We start from the raw sequence: 22,530 nt of genomic DNA on the forward strand, positions 1-22,530 counted from the left end.
CTTGATGGTCGTCTGCTACCTTGTCTGCCACTCTGTGATGCGATGATAAATTCCACATGAAGTCATTCCGCAGACATCCATTTTTCATTGTGCATGTCATTATCTTTGTTATATCCTTATATGCATGATGAATTGTCTTCATATGTTGAAGAGGATCTCCACAAGTAAAACCCGCCATGTGCATTTGCATTCAAGAGCAAACTACTTATATGCACATCTTTAGGGGAGCCGTTTTTCTACTTATGAAGACAATGCCTTAAATCTCTAAATTTTCACATACTTTTATCCCCGTTGAAAACTTCAACCAGTTTGTCATCAATCACCAAAAAGGGGGAGATTGTAAGTGCATCTAGTGCCACCCTAGTTGGTTTTGGAGTATTGACGACAAACTTGGTTGAGGGACTAATGTGTTTGTGAGAATTGCAGGATAACACGGGTAGTAGTCCCTCATTGATTCGGTTTACCTACCAGAGATGACCCCTAAAAATGTGTGAAGACATTGAAGATAATGGTGGTCTGTGAAGAGATTCACATTGAAGACTATGGCATGAGAAGACATCGCATGAAGACTATGGATTGCGAAGACATAGTTGTTTCGTACTTTCCTTTTCTTTTTTGTTGAGTCATAGGAACCACCATACTATTAAGTGGGGCCCAAGTGAACAAAGTCAGAGTGACTGAAGTGATGCTCAACCAAATCCTATGTCTCCGACCGAAGACAATGAGAGCAAATCTTATCCAGAGCTGGATAAGTCAGCTTTACTTGTAGCCCAAGTCAAGCTGTCGCGTGTGTTTGAAATCTGACCGTTGGACACGTGTCAGTTCCTTAGTGACCCAGGTTCATTTCGAACAAATTAGGTCGGGTTGCCTCCTGGCTATAAATAGCCCACCCCTACACCATAAATTGGTGGCTGCTCAGAGTTAGTGCAGGCTTTTGTCGTTTGAGAGCAACCCACCTCCAAAGCTTTTGAGAGAGAAATCCTTGTGAGGACAAAGCCCTAAACACCCAGGCCAAAGAGTGTTAGGCATCACTGAAGTCTTTCTGTTTGCGTGATCTGAAGACTTGTTACACTTGAGGACTGTGAATCCTCCAATCGCTTAGGCATCATGTTCTGAGCATCCAAGACTCATTGTCGATCGCCAGTGAACGAAGTCTGTGAAGGTTTGGAAGTCTCCCTTGAAGACTTACCAAAGTGATTGGGTGAGGACTGTGTGTCCTTAGCTCAAGGGGAATAAGGTGAAGATGCGGTCTTTTCAGTTGAATCTCAGCCTCCCTAACCAGACGTACAGTTGTCACAACAACTGGAACTGGTCCAACAAATCCTTGTCCTCACCAAGCAACTGTTTCTATCCTTTACCTCTCTTTACTTACTGTTTGTCTTCGTGAAGTCATTGCCTGCTTGCATGATCTGATTGACTTCACTGTGTGAAGACTGTTGTTGTTTGGCTTCATACTATCTTCCATCCTGATCCATACTACCAGCTGCTGATAGTCTTCGTGCTTTCACTTTATTGCTTACTTGACTATGGCTTGTCTAGTGTAGTCTACCTTCCGCTGCATATCAATAGGTTCATTTCTACTGTTTGTCTTCAAAGCCCCCATGTTTTGAAGACTTCCATAAAAATCGCCTATTCACCCCCTTCTAGTCGATAACTAGCACTTTCAAGTAGGAAGTCCACGACAGCTGCCACCCGACAAAGTGCCTTTCATCGTTAATGTCAACATGGCGCTGCTACTTTTCTCATAGTGTTCATCGGCGCAGCTTGTCCAGACACGAACAATGGGCATGGAGCAGATGGGTGCCCACACGCTATTCACAGGTATGCCAAAAGCGGGAGAGCCTATGTACGACGACATGGACAGGAAGATGTTCGAGATCATCCATGAGGGAGGTGAAGGAGGAGGTTGCTATGAGGACGGTCAGGTGAATGACTAGGAGCCCACCCAGTCTGGCACCTACACATAGCCGGGCACGTAGCAGGGCTACACCTAGTCCAGCGCCTATATCCAGTTGAGCACGCAACATGACTACACCCAGTCTGACACCTACACCCAGCTGGGTGCGGACACATAGTGGCAGAAGGAGGAGGACGACGAGGACGATGATCCGGATGATTTCGCTGGTGATCCAAAGAAGATGGGTAGAGGAGAAAGCTTCAATATGTAGGAGGATGAGCTGTTGTGCTATGCATGTTTGACCACTAGCCTTGATCCGATCCATGGCACGGAGCAAAAGTGCACAACTTTTTGGGCCAACATTCACACTTTGTTTCATGAACACACGCATTTGGCTCCCTACTCCGGCGCAGTCATCCACAACTGTGAAATAAAGTCCCTCAACCATCGATGGTACACCAGCCAAGAGGCCTTGTCATAGTATTGCTGCCACTTGAGGCAACTCATCGCACGGTGGCCTAGTGGTGTGAAAGTCACCCAACAAGTAAGTTGTTAATATTGTACATCACTTGACGGATTTGCATTGTTTTGTTGATAATTTGTAGCTGGATATGTATGCATGATCTGATTGACTTCACTGTGTGAAGACTGTTGTTGTTTGGCTTCATACTATCTTCCATCCCGATCCATACTACCTAGCTGCTGATAGTCTTCATGCTTTCACTTCATTGCTTACTTGACCATGGCTTGTCTAGTGTAGTCTACCTTCCGCTACATATCAATAGGTTCATTTCTACTGTTTGTCTTCAAAGCCCCCGTGTTTTGAAGACTTTCATAAAATCGCCTATTCACCCCCCGCCCTCTAGTCGATAACTAGCACCTTCAATTGGTATCAAAGCAAGGTGCTCCCTTGTTCTGTGTGATTCGGTTTAACCACCTGAAGTTTTAGCTATGTTGACTACAGGGATAATCAAAGTCTCCGATGCGTGCCCTGTCTTCGATGGCACTGATTACCCCTACTGCAAGAATAAGATGCACATGCATCTTGAAGCCATTGATGTCGACCTCTGGTATGTCGTCAAGAACGGCCCCAAGGCCGGTGAAGGTGTCATCCCTGCTGATGTCAAGAAGTTCATTCAACTGGATTCTACTGCCAAGAATATCATCTGTGGTCATCTGACCAGAGGACAGTATGGTCGTGTGAGTGCTCTGAAAACTGCGAACCTAGTCTGGGACTGGCTCTCCAAGGTCAACGAAGGTGTCTCAACCCAGAGAGACTTAAGGATTAGTGTTCTGCACAACCTCTTCAACCGCTTCAAGAGAAATGACAATGAGAATGTTCAGCTGACGTTTGATCACCTCACTGACATCACAAATGAGCTTCATGCACTCGGCGCCACTGAGGCGGTCTGGTCTTCACGGCGGCGCTCGAAGTACATCGTCCACGGTGTGTGTCTGTCGGCGGCGTACCTCGGCTCGTTCCGCTGCTCCTCCGTCAGCGACGAGCGGATGCGGGCGATCTCGACCCGCCGTGCAGCCCCTTCGGGCACCGGTGGCACCGGGACGCAGCCGGTGCTCAACTTCCACGCCCCCGGCACACGCATGTTCGGGGGAGCCGGATGGTCGGCCTTGGAGAGGAGGCGCGCCTCGTCCTCGTGGAGATGGCGCCGGCCGAAGCCGTTCGCCGCCGCGGCGTCGCCGGGGTACCACTCAGCCATTGCTCGTCGGCGGAAAGAGGGAGGGGGGGGTGCTTCTGTGGTGAGACGAGGCGAGTTGTCGTGGTTGTGGCGTTCACCGGCGGGGAGGCCAACTTTTATAGCCGAAGCGAGGCGGTGAGAGCCTGCATGTCGGGCGACGCGTGGCGGGAGTGGGCGGGACGCGCGTCGATAGCGTCTTCACTGCGCCGCCCATGAGGCATCAATGGAGGCTGACCGGCGCGGCAACGCGACATCCTTGGCATTGATTCCCGCGGGAACCGAGGCGATGAGGACGACGAAGCGGCGTCTCGCTGACTCGGCTGACCTATCCGCATTTACGTCAAAACCGCTTTTTCCGGCGCCCCCAGCGCATCGAGTTCGGTCTGGGTCCACCAACACTAGTTTCAATTCAAACCAGCCAAAAACGTGCTTCTGGAAATATGACTGCCTATTTTTTTAGACACGAACGGCAAAAAAAAGGCCTGGGCTGTTGGGGCGCGGCTGGCCTAAACCCGAGTCCTCGATCTTCCTGATCCAACGGCTCTGTAGGCCTATGTCAACCCTGCCACGCTCGCACTATTTACCTGACAATGTTGTATATTGACCTATTTGCCCTTCTCTGGTCCTTTCAGATTTCACCCACCTTTTCCACTCTCGAAGCTTCAACCTCACACTAGCCAGCCCCAGACCCCAGAGCTTCAGCTCACTCCCACTATCTTCGTCCTCCTCTCAACCACCACCAACTCCCAAATCCCGCCGCGGAGCTCACAACATCCAAGAAACCACTCGCGGGCAGCTTGCCACCCCGCGGATCCAGGCCCCGCGATGGCCGCCTGGGCGGCGCTCCTGGCCGTCGTCCTGGCGCTGTCGTGCGCGCGGGAGCGGCGGCTGCTGGCGGCCGACGCGGCCGTGGGGGTCAACTGGGGCACCCTGTCGTCGCACCGCGCGCCGCCGGCGGTGGTGGTGGACCTCCTGCGCGCGAACCGGATCGGGAAGGTCAAGCTCTTCGACGCCGACGCCGGCGTGCTGCGCGCGCTCGCGCGCAGCGGCATCGAGGTCATGGTCGGCCTCACCAACGGCGAGCTCGCCGGCATCGCGGGGTCGCCGGCGGCCGCCGACGCCTGGGTCGCGCAGAACGTCTCGCGCTACGTCGGCCGCGGCGGCGGCGTCGACATCCGGTGAGTGAGTCCCGGCGCTTGGCTTGGCGATTTTTCTTGAGATCTCTCGCCGTGAAGCATTTTAGCATCAGTGATTATTATTATTTCGGGATTCCTGTTACTTGAGAGGGAAATGTAGAATTCATTATTTGAGGTTATTCTTTCTGTTGGAGAAATGGGGTCGTGGTATCTGTATGTAGCTCGAGTGGAAAAGGGAATCTGGTGCCGACTTGATTTAATTTGTTCGCATTTGCTCAGGAGCTGCTTAGTTCAATCGAAATGCTGATGTGTTGTTCTTGCTTTTAGCAAATATATTGCTTCAATCTGCAATTTGATGCCCGGCATTATATATTTGTTTCTACTTGTCAATGCTCAGTTCATTGTTTTCGTGGATAACTTGATAAGTAAGTCATTTCTTTCCAATAATAAGTAGGCATTCTCTTCATTTGTAATTTGTAGAGGCTTCTCTTGAAAATGTAGTACTCTCTTTTGTTCCTGAAATATTTGCTTTAGGGTACATTAACGGCAAAATCTGTTGTTTTTCTTGATTGATTATAATGTACGTTTGGACTTTAAGTCATTACTAAGGCTATACCCATAGCCTACTTGTTCCAACCCAAACGATTACTTTAGGTGCGCTGAATCACCTGCCATGAGTATTGCATATTTGATACTAATAAACATCAGCTGTAAACTATGAGTCAGTATCACAGATAAGATATTCTATATTTAAATCTATCAAAGTTTCAAAATCAGATAAGATATTCTATATTTAAAGATGAGGGTGGGTATGTTGTTGGAACTTGGAAGTACCTTTCAATACAAATGGTAACTCCATACTCAGTCAAGGTGGATTCTATATGTGTGTGGAAGGGTATACCCATATATGAGTAGTCAAAAATATGTCATGGATATCTTTTTAAGTCGCCGGGGTTGATGTGAGCCCTAGATTTAGTCTGATGACATGCTTGCTAATCGTCATTATCCTATTTGAAGACTATCCTTACTTTGTACTCCCTCCGTCCCATAATGTAGGATGTTTTTTCACACTAGTATAGTGTCAAAAAGCGTCTTACATTATGGGACAGAGGGAGTACATTACATTGAAAGATTAAATGAACAAGTGCAATACCACACTGTGATCAAATTCTGCTTTAGGCTATGTAATCCCGGGAACAATTGTACTCAGCTTTCTGTTAATAATCCCTGTCTGCTGCTAGCATGGCAACATCGAAAAAATTATCAGAAATTCTACTTGAGTGCCTTCAAGTAATTTAGATTGTCCAATTATTTCTGTCATTGGATACTCTTTGTTTTTCACTGATCACGGATTTGGATTCAGAAGATTTGCTAATTTAGGTTACAATAATGTTGCGCTAAGTTATGATGGTGTCGTAGATAAAAACTTGCATGTGTGATAGTCTCTGTGTTTTAATTTGCCAAATTTCATGTACAATAGTGAATAAGATCTTTGTAGTCCTTCCCCGCAAAAAAAAAGAAGATCTTTGTAGTCCTGGGTGACATCATTTATCCTTTTATCCATTTATGGGCACATGACTATTCGGTTTTTTACTATTCCATACTTGTTGACTGCGTCGAGAATTAATAATTTACAAATTTGATACAGGTATATTGCTGTGGGAAATGAGCCATTTCTGACAAGCTACCAGGGTCAATTTCTGTCATACGTTATTCCAGCAATGGCAAACATTCAGCAATCACTGGTGAAGGCTAATCTTGCTAGCTACGTGAAGCTAGTAGTCCCGTGCAACGCCGACGCATATGAGGGCGCCGTTCCGTCGCAAGGAGTGTTCAGGACTGAATTGACCCAGATAATGACCCAGCTCGCCGCTTATCTCAGTTCAAATGGAGCTCCGTTCGTGGTCAATATCTACCCATTCCTCAGTCTTTACCAGAATTCCGACTTCCCAGAAGATTATGCCTTCTTTGAGGGATCAACTCATCCACTTGTAGATGGCTCCAACGTGTACTACAATGCTTTCGACGGCAATTTCGACACGTTGATTTCTGCTCTGGGTAAACTCGGCTACGGGCAACTACCCATTGCAATTGGTGAGGTGGGTTGGCCGACTCAGGGAGCACCAAGTGCAAACTTGACTGCAGCAAGGGCATTCAACCAAGGGCTCATCAACCGTATCATGAGCAACAAAGGGACTCCCCTCCGCCCTGGTGTACCCCCAGCTGATGTCTATCTTTTTGGCCTTCTTGATGAGGAGCAGAAGAGTACCCTACCTGGAAACTTTGAGCGACACTGGGGGATCTTCTCTTTTGATGGGCAGGCCAAGTACCCGTTAAACCTTGGGTTAGGCAACCCGGTGCTGAAGAATGCTAAAGAGGTGCCCTATCTTCCGTCGCGGTGGTGCGTCGCGAACCCGGCTCAGAGCCTCGACAACGCGTCAACTCACCTGAAGCTTGCTTGCGACATGGCGGATTGCACCACCCTCTACTACGGAGGGTCGTGCAACGGCATCGGGGAGAAGGGCAACGTCTCCTTTGCTTTCAACAGCTACTACCAGATGCAGAAGCAGGATGCCAAGAGCTGTGATTTTGATGGGCATGGGCTGATAACTTTCCTTGATCCATCTATGGGTGAATGCCGCTTTCTTGTTGGCATCGATGATAGCAAGAGCTCTGCGGCTGCCTCTTGTGGCAATTGCTGTGGGGTCTTCTGTGGGGTGTCGATTTTCGCTTTGTGGTTGTTCATGTACCTTAGGATGATGAGCTCTGCCTGATGGTTGAAATGATCTATTGGGGCATGATAGGCGTGCCTTTGTGAAATACTACTAGCTTGTACGCTTGACTTCTAGATGACTAGATATGAATCCTAGATTATGAGCCCTAGATTATCGTAAGATTAGCGAAGAAGACAATTTTAGTCATATATGGAGATTAATTTATTGTTTAAATTTCTATCTGCCAGTAGTAATACTTGCTGCACTAGTTTAGATTAGAGGACAAGTGGTGAGTAGTTTTGATTTGATGTAGCACCTGAATGAAGTAGTCAGTCTGAAGGAGCCAAGGGATGTTTATTGCTGGAAAGTTATAGAGACCATTACATGCTCACAGAAGAGCAGGTAAGTATGAGTACAACATCATTCCCTCTGGATTATTTTTATTTTTATTTTTACTTCCGATGAACAAGCCTGGGCATCCTTTTTCAGCGTGCCGACGGCGGTGGAGCGGGCGGGCAGCAGTTGTCGCCGCAGCAGGCGTGGCCGCAGGTCCTCGTCGGATGCTCCACGATCCAGCAGCACTGGCACGCTGAAACGAAACGGAGCGCAAGGTGAAGCTCAGCCAAAAAAGAGAAGAAGCCATGAAGATGATGTGAGCATGCCAACGACATGACTGTCTAACTAACCAAGGTCGAAAAGAAAAAGGAGGGAAGAGCTGAACCCTGAACTCATGACTTACGCAGTGAAGCAGTGGTGGTTGTGATGAAGAGCGCAAGCAGAAGCAGCATGAGCCAGGACGCCAGGGCAAGGAGAGTGTTCCTCCTCATGCCTCCTGTTTTGTTTGCTGTGTTCCCCTCTTGATATGCTTCACGGTTCAGAGCTTTCAGGGGAGATCTACGTGTTTGCAACGCAAGGAGATGTGGTGGTAAGTATATATGCGTCCGTGTATGGCCTGGCTCGACTTGTGATAAGATGCCGCCCAGCCGCTTTGCTTGACTTGGACCGACTGATATGCCGACTGCCGCAGTGTATATGTTGGACTTGACATCGCAGCACATGTGGACCCCGGGTCGACTAGTCATGTTGTCTAAGAGCATGTACAGTCAGGCTCCGGGCGGCTGATTCTGATGTAATATCATGACCAAACGGTCTCCTCGAACCTGCCTTAGGTCAACTTCATCGCGCGACCCGAAACGGACGTCTGTTTTGTTTGAATTCTATTCGTTTGGGTAGGGTGATGGGGTCGTGTCATCCCTTTGTCCCATTCTGTCCGTCAAGGTCAAAAATGTTCATATTTTCATTAAAACTAGTTTTACAATCTAAATATTTGTCTGAAAATTATAATAGTTTTACAACCAAATCGAAATTGTCTTAATTGAACATAAAATGGATCAATACATCTATTGGTTGTCAATGTGATCCCACACGTGCGCAACCAAGTCATTTTGAAGAATCAAATGAGTGTGTCAATCACGCATCTCATGGTGGAATTGGGCAAACTGTTCAAATGTGGCCGGGTCTTGGTGCAGTGGCTTAATATTTTCACCTTGATAATCAAATCCTTGGTCGAAGATACTCTCATCACACTCGTCCTCGACGATTATGTTGTGCATGATCACACAAGCAGTCATCACATCCCAAAGCTTCCTTTCATCCCATGACAGTGCAGGGTTTCGAACGATACCCCACCGGGATTGAAGCACACCAAAAGCACGTTCCACATCCTTTCTAACACTTTCTTGCATTTGGGCAAATCTCTTTCTCTTCCCACCTTGGGGTTTCGAGATTGTTTTCACAAAAGTTGACCACTGAGGATATATACCATCTGCTAGATAGTATCCCTTGTTGTACTGGTGGCCGTTGATCTCAAAGTTGACAGGTGGGGACTGGCCTTCTGCAAGCCTCGCGAAGACTGGAGAACGCTGCAGCACGTTGATATCATTGTGAGAACCTGCCATGCCGAAGAAAGAATGCCATATTCAAAGATCCTGCGATGCCACCGCTTCTAATATGACAGTGCACCCGTTGACATGCCCCTTGTACTGGCCCTGCCAAGCAAATGGACAGTTCTTCCACTCCCAGTGCATACAATCTATGCTGCCAAGCATGCCTGGAAAGCCTCTAGCTGCATTGGCCGCCAACAATCTCTCTGTATCAGTGGCAGTTGGCTGCCTCAAGTACTCTGGGCCAAACACCTCGATCACAACCTGGCAAAACTTATACATTGACATCAGACATGTTATCTCACTCATATGCACATACTCATCCACCAGATCGCCTGGAATTTCATATGCAAGCATGCGGATGGCCGCGGTGCATTTCTGGTAAGAGGAGAATCCAAGCTTGCCAAGGGCATCCGTCTTGCACTCGAAGTATGGGTCATGAGCAACCACTCCCTCTCGGATACGATTGAATACATGCCTTGCCATTCGAAAACGGCGACGGAATTTATCCGTCTTGAAGAGCGGGGTGTTGGCAAAGTAATCGGCATAGAGTAGGGCGTGGCCTCTCTCCCTGTTGCGGTTCAGGTTGGGAGCACGGCCAGGGACTGGCCCCCTGTACCGAGGAAGCTGCCGTTGAATGTGGTCGTGAACGACCAGTGCAGCCACCACAAGATCTTCATCATCCGACGATGAATCATCCGATGAACAAAGGAAGTGATGGAAGAAAAACTCGTCTCCACTGTCCATACCTTTGTGGGAAAAATGCCGAACACCTTGCGGTCGTGGTGGCGAAGAGGCCGCGATGATCACCTCGACGCAGCAGGGGTGGTTGCTGGTCGGCTACTAGCCGCTCTGGAGCTCTCGTCGGAAGCTGCCGAGGCCGCCGTGGTATGTCGTCGGCGGTCGTCTCCCCTTTGCGACCGGCAAAGACGGCAACGGCCAAACCTCCGATCGACGGCCAAAACTACGGCCAAAGCACGGGCATTGTCGTGGTTCTAAGTCTGACAGTAGAATGGGGGGGGGGGTAGGAATGTAGAGGCAAGATCCTAGCTATGAAGGAGTTGTACACGCGAGTTTTACGAGTTCAGGCCCTTCTCGGAGGAAGTAACTGCCCTACGTCTCGGAGCCCAGAGGCGGTCGACTGGATTATATGTGTGTGAGTTACAGGGGGTGCGAACCCTTGTCCTAGAGGAGAGGGGTGGCTTATATAGAGTGCGCCAGGACCCCAGCTCCCTTCTGTTACACAGGGTTCAATGTTCATAAAGAGAGAGCGTTACAGGTAACGTCTGTAATAAAGTGCTACAAATGATTATTAAATATACGAATAAATGCCTGACCGTTGCTGTGCAGAACGACTTTAGGTCTTCTTGTACGTCGAGTGGTCTTTTACATGGTCGAGTGGTTGAATAGTCGAGTGACTCGAAGAAGAAGTAGTCTCCGAGTGAATGGTGGGTCGTGTGGATTGCACTCGACGCCTTTATTGGGTCCACCTTGTTTACTCTTGAACTTCTTTGCTTCTAAGACAAGGACCTTAGGTAGGACGTATAGGTCAGGCCTATTACCCTACCCCAGGTCTATGTCCTCATCATTAGCCCCCGAATGGATTGAGGCCCGAGTGAAAAGAAGGTTGAAGTTGATCTTGCCTTGACTCTTGCCTTTCTCAAGAATTCATCTCTGAATGGAGGCCAGTGTTGGAACTTTCGGCTTCGTTTCAGCCGCCTTGATCGATTCAGCAATTACCGATTGGTTTTTATAACGTCGCTTGTCGAGTGTCATCTTTGATGCGAAATCTTTGGCGTAATCAGTTGCCGAGGATCCCAGATTTTGCGGGATTCGAAATTTCGGTAGGAGCGCGCCAGACGGAACGTGCCGTGGTAAGCGGAGTGGATAGACAGGGCGTTTCGATTTCCGCGCCACCTTTTTCGCCACGCATCCCGTGCGTGACTGTTTGAGAGATTTGACAGGATCGCCCGGACCCACTCGTCAGCCACTCGGAAGTGGGCCTTTAAAAGCGGCGAGACCGAGGCATCCGCACTGTGCGTGCCCATTCTCCTTCTTCTTCCTCTTGCTCCTTCACCCCATCCGGATTCTCCACTCTCGACGCCACCGCTCCGCCGCCATGGGGAAGGAGAGAACGGCGGCGCTGGAACGCGCGAAGAAGGCGACGGTGGCAGCGAAAAGCAGGAAGACGAATCGGGGGTCTTTATCGCGCTCGGGGCTGCCGTCGGGTTGGATCCAGGGAGATTGGATCCGATCTTCGCTTCAACAGGAGGACTTGGACGATATGGTCGAGCTAGGGCTGATCGTCCACGAGTCTGTGCGGCTGCCGGAGGGGGAAACGGAACCGCAACCGCGACCGGGTGAGTGTGTTCTGCTCGCCACCCATGTCGACCGCGGCTTCTCGCTTCCTCCACACCCCTTCTTTCGGGGTTTCTTGAATTTCTTTGGGGCCCAACTCCATCATTTTACTCCCAACACCATCACGTATCTTGCCGCGTTCGTATCCATGTGCGAGAATTTCCTGGGGTGTCGACCGCACTGGGGTCTTTTCAAGCACATCTTTACCATCCGCTCCCAAATAGTGAAGAAAGCGAACTCGAACGACGAGAAAACCCATGTTATCCAGATGTGTGGGGGTCTGGGTATTCAGAAGAGGAAAAGAAGTTCTTTTCCCTCGATGACTCTTCCGGAGTCGGTCAGGGGTTGGCAGTCGACCTGGTTCTACTGCCAGTACATCGTGACGCCAGGCCAGTCGACTGGACTTCCCCCTTTCTCTTTTGATCGTGTTCAACCTCCATCTTCGTTGAAAGTGACTGCCGCGGAGAAGGCGGAGACAGACATGCTCGTCGAGAGAGTGGTTCAGTTGATCAACCAAGGTGTCACTGGCATGGATCTACTAGAGGTGTTCCTCAGTCGGCGCATCCAACCACTCCAAGCTCGTGACCACTCCATGTGGATGTACTCCGGGGCTGGTGATACCGCTCGGGTTCATCCGGAGGAGGTGGAGGCCAAAACAGTGGCCGAGTGGTTGAGGGGTATCACCGGGAACAAGGACAACCCCAGGGGCACCAGGAGAGTCAACCCTTTCAGCGACAGAAACCAACCAGACAAGGTTTGGCCATTTCAACTGAGCTTTTAGATGTGTTTTCCGACTGTTTGTCCGACTGACTTATAGTCGGCTCCTTGTCTTGTAGATTTACACGGAGATGTATTCAATGCCCAATGGTGAACAAGCTCTGGAGCAAGACCAAGAGGGCGAGGACAGTGCGGAGGAGAGCGGCGAGTGGGAGTCACCAGCCGACGATGATGAAGATGAGAGCGATGAGTCGGGCGAGGAGGAAGTAGCTGACTCACCGCCTCGTTCTGAACGTCGATCCAAGCAGCACCATGACCCCATGGGCAGGCGTGGTAAAGTTGTGGCATCGAGTGCTCCATCTCAAAAACGCGCTCGGTCTCCGACTCCAGAATTGGCTGAGAAGGTCACCAATCAGCCCAAGGTCAATCCTTCGAAGGCTCGGAAGACCTTGCCTAGAATCAAGATGGACGTTCCTGTTGCTTCTGGGTAAATGTTCTTCCTGTATTTTCTTGTTCCGACCGACTTTTTTGTTCTGACCGAGTGGATGATGAACCTTTACAGCCCGACCTCAGCTGCGACTGACATAGACATTGACAAGAATCTGATCGACGAGGAAACCGACGATGCAGCTACCTCCAAAGCCAGTAAGTCTGCCCGATTCGAATTTATTTGGACGACTGGATTGTTTGTCAGCTATCCGTACGACTTTCTCTGTTTATTGCAGTTCCACGGGACGTTGTTGTGCTCCCGGATGATGAAGAAGATGTATCGCTGAGGGGGAGGAGGAAAGACAAGGAACTGGGCGGGAAAGCGCCTGAGGTCCAGGTTCTTCAGTCGACCGTGACGCCTGGGGCGGCAGTCGAGCAATCGACAGATCCGGCTCGAACCAACGTCACCTTCGCTGTCCCACTGTCGATTGGTTGTCCATCAGGACCAGCTGCTCAGACTTCTACTGCACCAATACAACTCCACGCTTCAGATCCTGCAGCTGCTTCGACTGCTCTGCCAACATCGCTTTTTACTGCGTATCAGACTCTGGACGACCCATCGACTGCTGCCAAGGAAGCTCTTCTTCAGTTAAATCTTGTGATGGGGCAAATGAAAGTGGTGCATGAGGCCAGCCAGGTGGCCTTCAATGCTGGAGCTGCTCTGCAAACCAATGTCCAGGTTAGTTGGTCATATTTCTCGTCTGATCACCCACTGGGGTGTGGCTGTTTTGAAATTGTATAAATCACTTTGGGTCGACTCAAGCTGAATCTTTGAACTAGTGGGGGCACTCTGAGTGCACCCACTGGGTGTAGTCCCTGAGACCATAGTTGAACGCGGGCAGTCGACTGTGGTCTGAGAATCTGAACTTTATTTTTTACAACTCGCGCTGGGCGGACCATGCCGAGTGGAATTAAAACCAGTGGAGGCACGCTAAATGCACCCACTGGGTGTAGTCCCCGAGACCATAGTTGACTGCGGGCAGTTGATGTCTACTACACAACCTTCTTCTTGTAGACGTTGTTGGGCCTCCAAGTGCAGAGGTTTGTAGGACAGTAGCAAATTTCCCTCAAGTGGATGACCTAAGGTTTATCAATCCGTAGGAGGCGCATGATGAAGATGGTCTCTCTCAAGCAACCCTGCAACCAAATAACAAAGAGTCTCTTGTGTCCCCAACACACCCAATACAATGGTAAATTGTATAGGTGCACTAGTTCGGCGAAGAGATGAAGTGCAATATGGATGGTAGATAAAGGTATTTGTAATCTGAAATTACAAAAACAGCAAGGTAACTAATGGTAAAAGTGAGCGTAAACGGTATTGCAATGATAGGAAACAAGGCCTAGGGTTCATACTTTCACTAGTGTAAGTTCCCTCAACAATAATAGCATAATTGGATCACATAACTATCCCTCAACATGCAACAAAGAGTCACTCCAAAGTCAGTAATAGCGGAGGACGAACGAAGAGATTATGGTAGGGTATGAAACCACCTCAAAGTTATTCTTTCTAATCAATCCGTTGGGCTATTCCTATAAGTGTCACAAACAGCCCTAGAGTTCGTACTAGAATAACACCTTAAGACACAAATCAACCAAAACCCTAATGTCACCTAGATACTCCAATGTCACCTCAAGTATCCGTGGGTATGATTATACGATATGTATCACACAATCTCAGATTCATCTATTCAACCAACACAAAGGACCTCAAAGAGTGCCCCAAAGTTCTACCGGAGAATCACGACGAAAACGTGTGCCAACCCCTATGCATAGGTTCATGGGCGGAACCCGCAAGTTGATCACCAAAACATACATCAAGTGAATCACGTGATATCCCATTGTCACCACAGATATCCACGACAAGACATACATCAAGTGTTCTCAAATCTTTAAAGACTCAATCCGAAAAGATTACTTCAAAGGGGAAACTCAATTCATTACAAGAGAGTAGAGGGGAGAAGAAACATCATAGGATCCAAATATAATAGCAAAGCTCGCGATACATCAAGATCGTATCATCTCAAGAACACGAGAGAGAGAGAGAGATCAAACACATAGCTACTGGTACATACCCTCAGCCCCGAGGGAGAACTACTCCCTCCTCATCATGGAGAGCACCGGGATGATGAAGATGGCCACCGGAGAGGGATTGCCCCCTCCGGCAGGGTGCCGGAACGGGTCTAGATTGGCTTTCGGTGGCTACGGAGGCTTCTGGCGGCGGAACTCCCGATCTATTATGCTCCCTAGAAGTTTTACGATACGTAGGTATATATGGGTGAAAGGAGTACGTTGGTGGACCGAAGGGGGGCCACGAGGCAGGGGGCGCGCCCCAGGGGGGTGGGTGCACCCCTACCCTCGTGAGCACCTCCTTCATCTTCTGACGTAGGGTCCAAGTCTATCCGGTAGGTTTCCTTCCAAAAATAACTTCTCCAGTTGATTTCGTTCCGTTTCGACTCCGTTTGATATTCCTTTTCTTCGAAACACTGAAATAGGCATAAAACAGCAAATCTGGGCTGGGCCTCCGGTTAATAGGTTAGTCCCAAAAGTAATATAAAAGTGGATAATAAAGCCCAATATTTCCCAAAACAGTAGATAATATAGCATGGAGCAATCAAAAATGATAGATACGTTGGAGACGTATCAGCAGTCGACTGTGGTCTGAGAATCTGAACCTCTCTTCTTTTTTTCGATGGTAGTCTTGGAGTAGCTGTCGCAGCGATGTCTTTCATTTCAGTCGACTGACAAGTCTTATGTGTTGGCCGCAGAAATCTTGTGATCTCGGTGCTCAACTCTGAACCAGCAACAAATCTGCCTCAACCTTGATCTGGAACTGGCCAAAAAGAATCTCAAGACTGCTCGCGATGAAGTAGCTGCCATGGGAGGTCACTGATCATGAACTGTTTATCTTACTGTTGCTGGCGCTTTTCCTTTCCGTTTTTTTGAACCGAGTGACTCCACTCGAGCAGATGTACGTAGTGAAAACCGTCAACTCCAATCCAGTCTGAAGAATGCTATTTCTTTAGAGAAAATGAAGTAGGCTTTGGAGAAGAAGGATCTGGATCTTGCTGCTGCACAGAAGGAAGCACGAGAGAAAACTACGCTTGCCGACAAGAAGCTTGCTTCGGTCGACAAGCTAGAAGAAGAGAATTCCAAACTGAAGACTGCTGTTTCTGATGCCAATCGGGAGGTCGAGCGACTGAAGAAGGACAAGGACAAGCTAACTGACGAGTTTGGGAGCCTCAAAGTTAAGAAGGGCGAGTTGGAGTCTTATCTGGGCCAGCTTGCTGCAAAGCTAGTCTTAAACCTTGAAGGTACTGATGGTTGACTGACTTGTTTCTGTCGACTGTCAGGTCTAATTATATTGTCGACTCACCATTCACTTGACTGTGCAGAGTTATGTCAAGACTTTGAAGTGGAAACTGGGCGGGTCGAGACGGGTCTTGACCCCATAAACTGTCCAGTCAAGGATGATGTTGCGATGAATGTGCTGCGGTTGGAATCTCGCATGGACAGCGCGGTTACTTATCTTGCCCGCCTGAAAGCGGCGATGACTCGGTTTGATGCTGAACTCTGGCCTCAGGCGGAACTATCCCAAGATCTCGAGTCCCTGATGGCTCGACTGAATCAAATCCCCGGCCGAGTGCAAGAATGGAAGAAGTCATCCGCTCGCTGTGGCACTGACGTCGTGTTGTCCCTGGCCCGAGTGCACTGCAAAGACGTCAAAGAAGACAAGCTGGCGGAACTCAAGGTTGCTAGCACCAAGAGACACACTTTCTAGTCCTTCATGGACACTTTCCTTGAAGCTGCCACCTGTATTGCAAACATCATAGACCTTGACAGTTTCTGCGACCCAGCCAGTCCTTCTCCTGACGCGTGACCGAAAAACATTATGCTCCACCTTTATTTGCCTCGAAATGCCGAGTGATTGTGTAACTGTTAAACTCCTTCGGGCTTGATGCTCGAATACTTTTGATCCGTCGTCTGGAACTTTTAGGATCTATCTGAACTTGGTTTATTTCTGAATATGCTTATATTTGCCTTCACGTGTAATTTGCTCTTTGAGATGTAGCCCTGAAGTGGAGACTTCAATCGACCTGCGCTTCGTCATCCCTGCGGACAGGGATGGAGTGCACGTTGTATTTATGGCGTAGCTCGGAGAAGAAGGTCACGGTCGACCTACACCTCGTTGCCCTTGCAGATAGGGATGGAGCGTACGTTGTACTTGTGGCGCAGCTCCTAAGGAGAAGGTTGCAGTCGACCTGCACCTCGTCGTCCTTGCAGATGGGGGTGGAGCACACATTGTATTTGTGGCGCAGCTCCAAAGGAGAAGGTTGTAGTCGACCTGCGCCTCGTCGTCCTTGCGGATGGTGATGGAGCGCACGTTGTATTTGTGGCGCAGCTCCAAAGGAGAAGGTTGTAGTCGACCTGCACCTCGTTGTCCTTGCGAATAAGGACGGACTATAAACCTTAGGCGAGTATTGGACCGCAGCTAAGCCTCCGAGTGGGAGGGTTGCTCACCACTCGGTAGGATTTTACAAACTTAGGCGAGTACTGGACTGCAGCTAAGCCCCCTAGTGGGAGGGTTGCTCACCACTCGGTAGGATTTTTTAACCTTAGGCGAGTACTGGACTACAGCTAAGCCTCCGAGTGAGAGGGTTGCTCACCACTCGGTAGGATTTTACAAACTTAGGCAAGTACTGGACTACAGCTAAACCTCCGAGTGGGAGGGTTGCTCACCACTCGGTAGGATTTTTTAACCTTAGGCGAGTATCGGACTGCAGCTAAGCCTCCGAGTGAGAGGGTTGCTCACCACTCGGTAGGATTTTACAAACTTAGGCGAGTACTGTGTTGGAAATATGCCCTAGAGGCAATAATAAATTAGTTATTATTATATTTCCTTGTTCATGATAATCGTTTATTATCCATGCTAGAATTGTATTGATAGGAAACTCAGATACATGTGTGGATACATAGACAACACCATGTCCCTAGTAAGCCTCTAGTTGACTAGCTCGTTGATCAATAGATGGTTACGGTTTCCTGACCATGGACATTGGATGTCATTGATAACAGGATCACATCATTAGGAGAATGATGTGATGGACAAAGACCCAATCCTAAGCCTAGCACAAGATCATGTAGTTCGTATGCTAAAGCTTTTCTAATGTCAAGTATCATTTCCTTAGACCATGAGATTGTGCAACTCCCGGATACCGTAGGAGTGCTTTGGGTGTACCAAACGTCACAACGTAACTGGGTGGCTATAAAGGTACACTACGGGTATCTCCGAAAGTGTCTGTTGGGTTGGCACAAATCGAGACTGAGATTTGTCACTCCGTGTGACGGAGAGGTATCTCTGGGCCCACGGTAGGACATCATCATAATGTGCACAATGTGATCAAGGAGTTGATCACGGGATGATGTGTTATGGAACGAGTAAAAGAGACTTGCCGGTAACGAGATTGAACAAGGTATCGGGATACCGACGATCGAATCTCGGGCAAGTATCGTACCGATAGACAAAGGGAATTGTATACGGGATTGATTAAGTCCTTGACATCGTGGTTCATCCGATGAGATCATCGTGGAACATGTGGGAACCAACATGGGTATCCAGATCCCGCTGATGGTTATTGACCGGAGAGTCATCTCGGTCATGTCTGCATGTCTCCCGAACCCGCAGGGTCTACACACTTAAGGTTCGGTGACACTAGGGTTATAGAGATATTAGTATGCGGTAACCTGAAAGTTGTTCGGAGTCCCGGATGAGATCCCGGATGTCACGAGGAGTTCCAGAATGGTCCGGAGGTAAAGAACTATATATAGAAAGTGCTATTTCGGCTATCGGGACAAGTTTCGGGGTCACCGGTATTGTACCGGGACCACCGGAAGGGTCCCGGGGGTCCACCGGGTGGGGCCACCTGCCCCGGGGGCCACATGGGCTGTAGGGGGTGCGCCTTGGCCTATATGGGCCAAGGGCACCAGCCCCAAGAGGCCCATGCGCCAAGAGAAGAGGAAAAGGGTAGAGTCCTAAAGGGGGAAGGCACCTCCGAGGTGCCTTGGGGAGGATGGACTCCTCCCCCCCTTGGCCGCACCCTTCCTTGGAGGAAGGGGCAAGGCTGCGCCCTCCCCCTCTCCCTTGGCCCTATATATAGTGGGGGAAAGGGAGGGCAATCCAACACAAGCCCTGGCGCCTCCCTCTCCCTCCCATGACACATCTCCCTCCTCCCGCAGCGCTTGGCGAAGCCCTGTTGGAATCCCGCTACTTCCACCACCACGCCGTCGTGTTGTTGGATCTCCATCAACCTCTCCTTCCCCCTTGCTGGATCAAGAAGGAGGATACGTCGCTGCTCCGTACGTGTGTTGAACGCGGAGGTGCCGTCCGTTCGGCGCTAGGATCATCGGTGATTTGAATCACGACGAGTACGACTCCATCAACCCCGTTCTCTTGAACGCTTCCGCGTGCGATCTACAAGGTTATGTAGATCCACTCCTCCCTCGTTGCTAGATGACTCCGTAGATTGATCTTGGTGATGCGTAGAAAATTTTGAATTTCTGCTACGTTCCCCAACATACTGGACTACAGCTAAGCCCCCAAGTGGGAGGGTTGCTCACCACTCGGTAGGATTTTTTAACCTTAGGCGAGTACTGGACTGCAGCTAAGCTTCCGAGTGGAGGGTTGCTCACCACTTGGTAGGATTTTACAAACTTAGGCGAGTACTGGATTGCAGCTAAGCCCCCGAGTGGGAGGGTTGCTCACCACTCGGGAGGATTTTTTAACCTTAGGCGAGTACTGGACTGCAGCTAAGCCCCCGAGTGGGAGGGTCGCTCACCACTCGGTAGGATTTTACAAACTTAGGCGAGTACTGGACTGCAGCTAAGCCTCCGAGTGAGAGGGTTGCTCACCACTCGGGAGGATTTTACAAACTTAGGCGAGTACTGGAATGCAGCTAAGCCCCTGAGTGGGAGGGTTGCTCACCACTCGGTAGGATTTTTTAAACTTAGGCGAGTACTGGACTGCAGCTAAGCCCCCGAGTGGGAGGCTTGCTCACCACTCGGTAGGGTTTTACAAACTTAGGCGAGTACTGGACTGCAGCTAAGCCCCCGAGTGGGAGGCTTTCTCACCACTCGGTAGGATTTTACAAACTTAGGCGAGTACTGGACTGCAGCTAAGCCCCCGAGTGGGAGGCTTGCTCACCACCCGGTAGGGTTTTACAAACTTAGGCAAGTACTGGACTGCAGCTAAGCCCCCGAGTGGGAGGGTTGCTCACCACTCGGTAGGATTTTTTAAACTTAGGTGAAACGGATTCGCAGCTAAGCCTCCGAGTGGGAGGCTTTCTCACCACTCGGTAGGATTTTCTTTTAAACTTAGGCGAAACGGATTCGCAGCTAAGTCACCCACTAGGGGATTTCAGACGCAAATAAAAGCAACAACAATCGTTTAAGAGGACTATAAAGCTCTTGTCTTTGATAAGCAAATTACAAAGGTATTTCTTATTACATTTTATTCGAATGAGTATTTAAGTGTAAAAGGGGCGGAGCAACTCCGCATTCCAAGCCCGTGGCTCGTCCTTCTTATGCTTGACATTGTAAAGGTGGTATGCTCCGTTGTGGAGCACTTTGGTGACAATGAAGGGGCCTTCCTAAGCAGGAGCGAGCTTGTGTGGTTTCTGCTGATCCACTCGAAGAACCAAGTCTCCCTCTTGAAAGGCTCGACCTACATTTCTAGCGTGGAATCGACGCAAGTCTTGCTGATAAATGGTCGACCGGATCAAGGCCATCTCTCTTTCCTCCTCTAGGAGGTCGACTGCGTCCTGCCGAGCTTTCTCTGCTTCATCTTCAGAGAAGAGCTTGACTCGTGGTGCATTATGAAGCAAGTCACTCGGTAGAACAGCTTCAGCTCCATAGACCAAGAAGAATGGAGTTCGGCCAGTCAACCGATTGGGAGTTGTCCTCAATCCCCAAAGAACTGATGAAAGTTCATCAACCCAGGCGCCCGCTGCATGCTTGAGGTTTCGCATTAGTCGGGGTTTCAACCCTTTGAGAATCAGGCCATTTGCTCTCTCTGCTTGTCCATTCGACTGGGGATGGGCGACTGAAGCATAGTCAACTCGTGTGCCTTGGGAGGCGCAGAAGGCTCTGAACTCATCTGAATCAAAGTTCGATCCATTGTCAGTGATGATGCTGTGTGGAACTCCGTATCTGAACGTCAATTCTCTGATGAAGCTGACGGCGGTACTAGCTTCCAGATTCTTGATAGGCTTGGCTTCAATCCACTTGGTAAACTTGTCGACTGCTACAAGCACGTGAGTGAAGCCGCTCCTACCAGTCCTCAGCGGTCCAACCATATCTAATCCCCAAACAACAAAGGGCCAGACGAGTGGAATGGTCTTTAGGGCTGACGCAGGTTTGTGGGACATATTGGAGTAAAACTGGCAGCCTTCACATCTGTCGACTATATCTTTCGCCATTTCATTTGCTCGTGGCCAATAAAATCCAGCTCGGTATGCTTTAGCCACAATGGTCCTAGAGGACGCATGGTGGCCACAGGTCCCCGAGTGGATGTCGTTGAGGATCGCTAGACCTTCTTCCGGGGTTATGCATTTCTGGCTGACTCCGGTTACACTTTCCCTGAACAACTGTCCTCTTATCACAGTAATGGCTTTGGATCGACGAACGATCTGTCGAGCCTCTTCTTCATCCTCTGGGAGTTCCTTCCTAAGGATATACACAATGTACAGCACTGTCCAGTCGGGAGTAATAACCAAAATATCCATGATTAGGTCGACTACGGCTGGAATCTCAACTTCAGTCAGATCGGTGGCACTCTTTGGCTGTGGGGGCTCTTCAGTGAAGGGATCTTCTTGAACTGAAGGTGCATGAATATGCTCCAGGAACACATTACTGGGAATGGCTTCTCTCTTGGAGCCTATCTTTGCTAAATCATCGGCTGCTTGATTTTTCAGTCGGGGTATATGATGGAGCTCTAACCCCTCAAACTTCTTTTCCAACTTCCTCACCGTGTTACAGTAGCCAGTCATGGCTGTGCTTCTGACGTCCCACTCCATCACTTGATTGACTACCAAATCTGAGTCGCCATAGACCATGAGGCGACGGATGCCGAGTGAGATGGCCATACATAACCCATACAAGAGTGCTTCATATTCTGCTTCGTTATTGGAGGAATCAAAGTGAATCTGGAGGACATATCTGAGCTTGTCTCCTCGGGGGGATACCAGTACCACCCCAGCACCGGAACCATTCAGCATCTTGGAACCATCAAAGAACATGGTCCAGTGCTTCGAGTGAACTTGAGTAGGCAGTTGCTGTTCGATCCACTCGGCGAGGAAATCCGCTATTGCTTGGGACTTGATAGCTTTCTTTGCCTCGAACTTGATATCTAAGGGAAGGAGTTCAATCGCCCACTTTGCCACTCGACCAGTTGCATCTATGTTGGTCAGAATCTCTGATAATGGAGCGTCGCTGACGACTGTAATGGAGTGGTCAGAGAAGTAATGTGCAACCTTCTTCGTGGTCATATAAATCCCATAAACAAGCTTCTGATAATGTGGATATCTT

The 22,530-nt window shown here is 49.3% G+C and overlaps 4 protein-coding genes across 4 annotated transcripts; 2 read left to right on the top strand and 2 right to left on the bottom strand.

Annotated features, from left to right (window-relative positions):
• Positions 1-4,245: 4,245 nt before the first annotated feature.
• Positions 4,246-7,958, top strand: LOC125509028 (O-Glycosyl hydrolases family 17 protein). Its single transcript, XM_048673872.2, has 2 exons — positions 4,246-4,772; positions 6,379-7,958. Exons 1-2 carry the CDS (start codon positions 4,420-4,422, stop codon positions 7,502-7,504), a joined length of 1,479 nt encoding a protein of 492 aa, XP_048529829.1. The 5' UTR covers positions 4,246-4,419; the 3' UTR covers positions 7,505-7,958.
• Positions 7,959-8,910: 952 nt separating this feature from the next.
• Positions 8,911-9,402, bottom strand: LOC147971397 (uncharacterized). Its single transcript, XM_087523957.1, has one exon. The coding sequence runs from the start codon at positions 9,400-9,402 to the stop codon at positions 8,911-8,913; it is 492 nt and encodes a 163-aa protein (XP_087380083.1).
• A 21-nt stretch (positions 9,403-9,423) lies between these two features.
• Positions 9,424-10,134, bottom strand: LOC147971398 (uncharacterized). The gene has a single exon (XM_087523958.1). The coding sequence runs from the start codon at positions 10,132-10,134 to the stop codon at positions 9,424-9,426; it is 711 nt and encodes a 236-aa protein (XP_087380084.1).
• A 1,873-nt stretch (positions 10,135-12,007) lies between these two features.
• On the top strand, positions 12,008-16,729 carry LOC147971399 (uncharacterized). Its single transcript, XM_087523959.1, has 6 exons — positions 12,008-12,499; positions 12,582-12,949; positions 13,025-13,107; positions 13,188-13,630; positions 15,989-16,262; positions 16,344-16,729. The coding sequence occupies exons 1-6, from the start codon at positions 12,014-12,016 to the stop codon at positions 16,727-16,729; spliced, it is 2,040 nt and encodes a 679-aa protein (XP_087380085.1). The 5' UTR covers positions 12,008-12,013.
• Positions 16,730-22,530: the final 5,801 nt, after the last annotated feature.

This window comes from Triticum urartu, chromosome 5A (genome assembly GCF_056163025.1).
Source record: "Triticum urartu cultivar PI428250 chromosome 5A, HENAU_Tu73, whole genome shotgun sequence".
NCBI classification, from domain to species: domain Eukaryota; kingdom Viridiplantae; phylum Streptophyta; class Magnoliopsida; order Poales; family Poaceae; genus Triticum; species Triticum urartu.

Bases quoted from the DNA above. Each gene is read 5' to 3' on its own strand.
- LOC125509028 (XM_048673872.2), top strand. From the start codon at position 4,420: ATGGCCGCCTGGGCGGCGCTCCTGGCCGTCGTCCTGGCGCTGTCGTGC. The intron at 4,773-6,378 runs GTGAGTGAGTCC...AATTTGATACAG, and splicing joins GGCGGCGGCGTCGACATCCG to GTATATTGCTGTGGGAAATG.
- LOC147971397 (XM_087523957.1), bottom strand. From the start codon at position 9,402: ATGGCAGGTTCTCACAATGATATCAACGTGCTGCAGCGTTCTCCAGTC.
- LOC147971398 (XM_087523958.1), bottom strand. From the start codon at position 10,134: ATGGACAGTGGAGACGAGTTTTTCTTCCATCACTTCCTTTGTTCATCG.
- LOC147971399 (XM_087523959.1), top strand. From the start codon at position 12,014: ATGTGTGGGGGTCTGGGTATTCAGAAGAGGAAAAGAAGTTCTTTTCCC. The intron at 12,500-12,581 runs GTTTGGCCATTT...CTTGTCTTGTAG, and splicing joins ACAGAAACCAACCAGACAAG to ATTTACACGGAGATGTATTC. The intron at 13,631-15,988 runs GTTAGTTGGTCA...AAAATGAAGTAG, and splicing joins CTCTGCAAACCAATGTCCAG to GCTTTGGAGAAGAAGGATCT.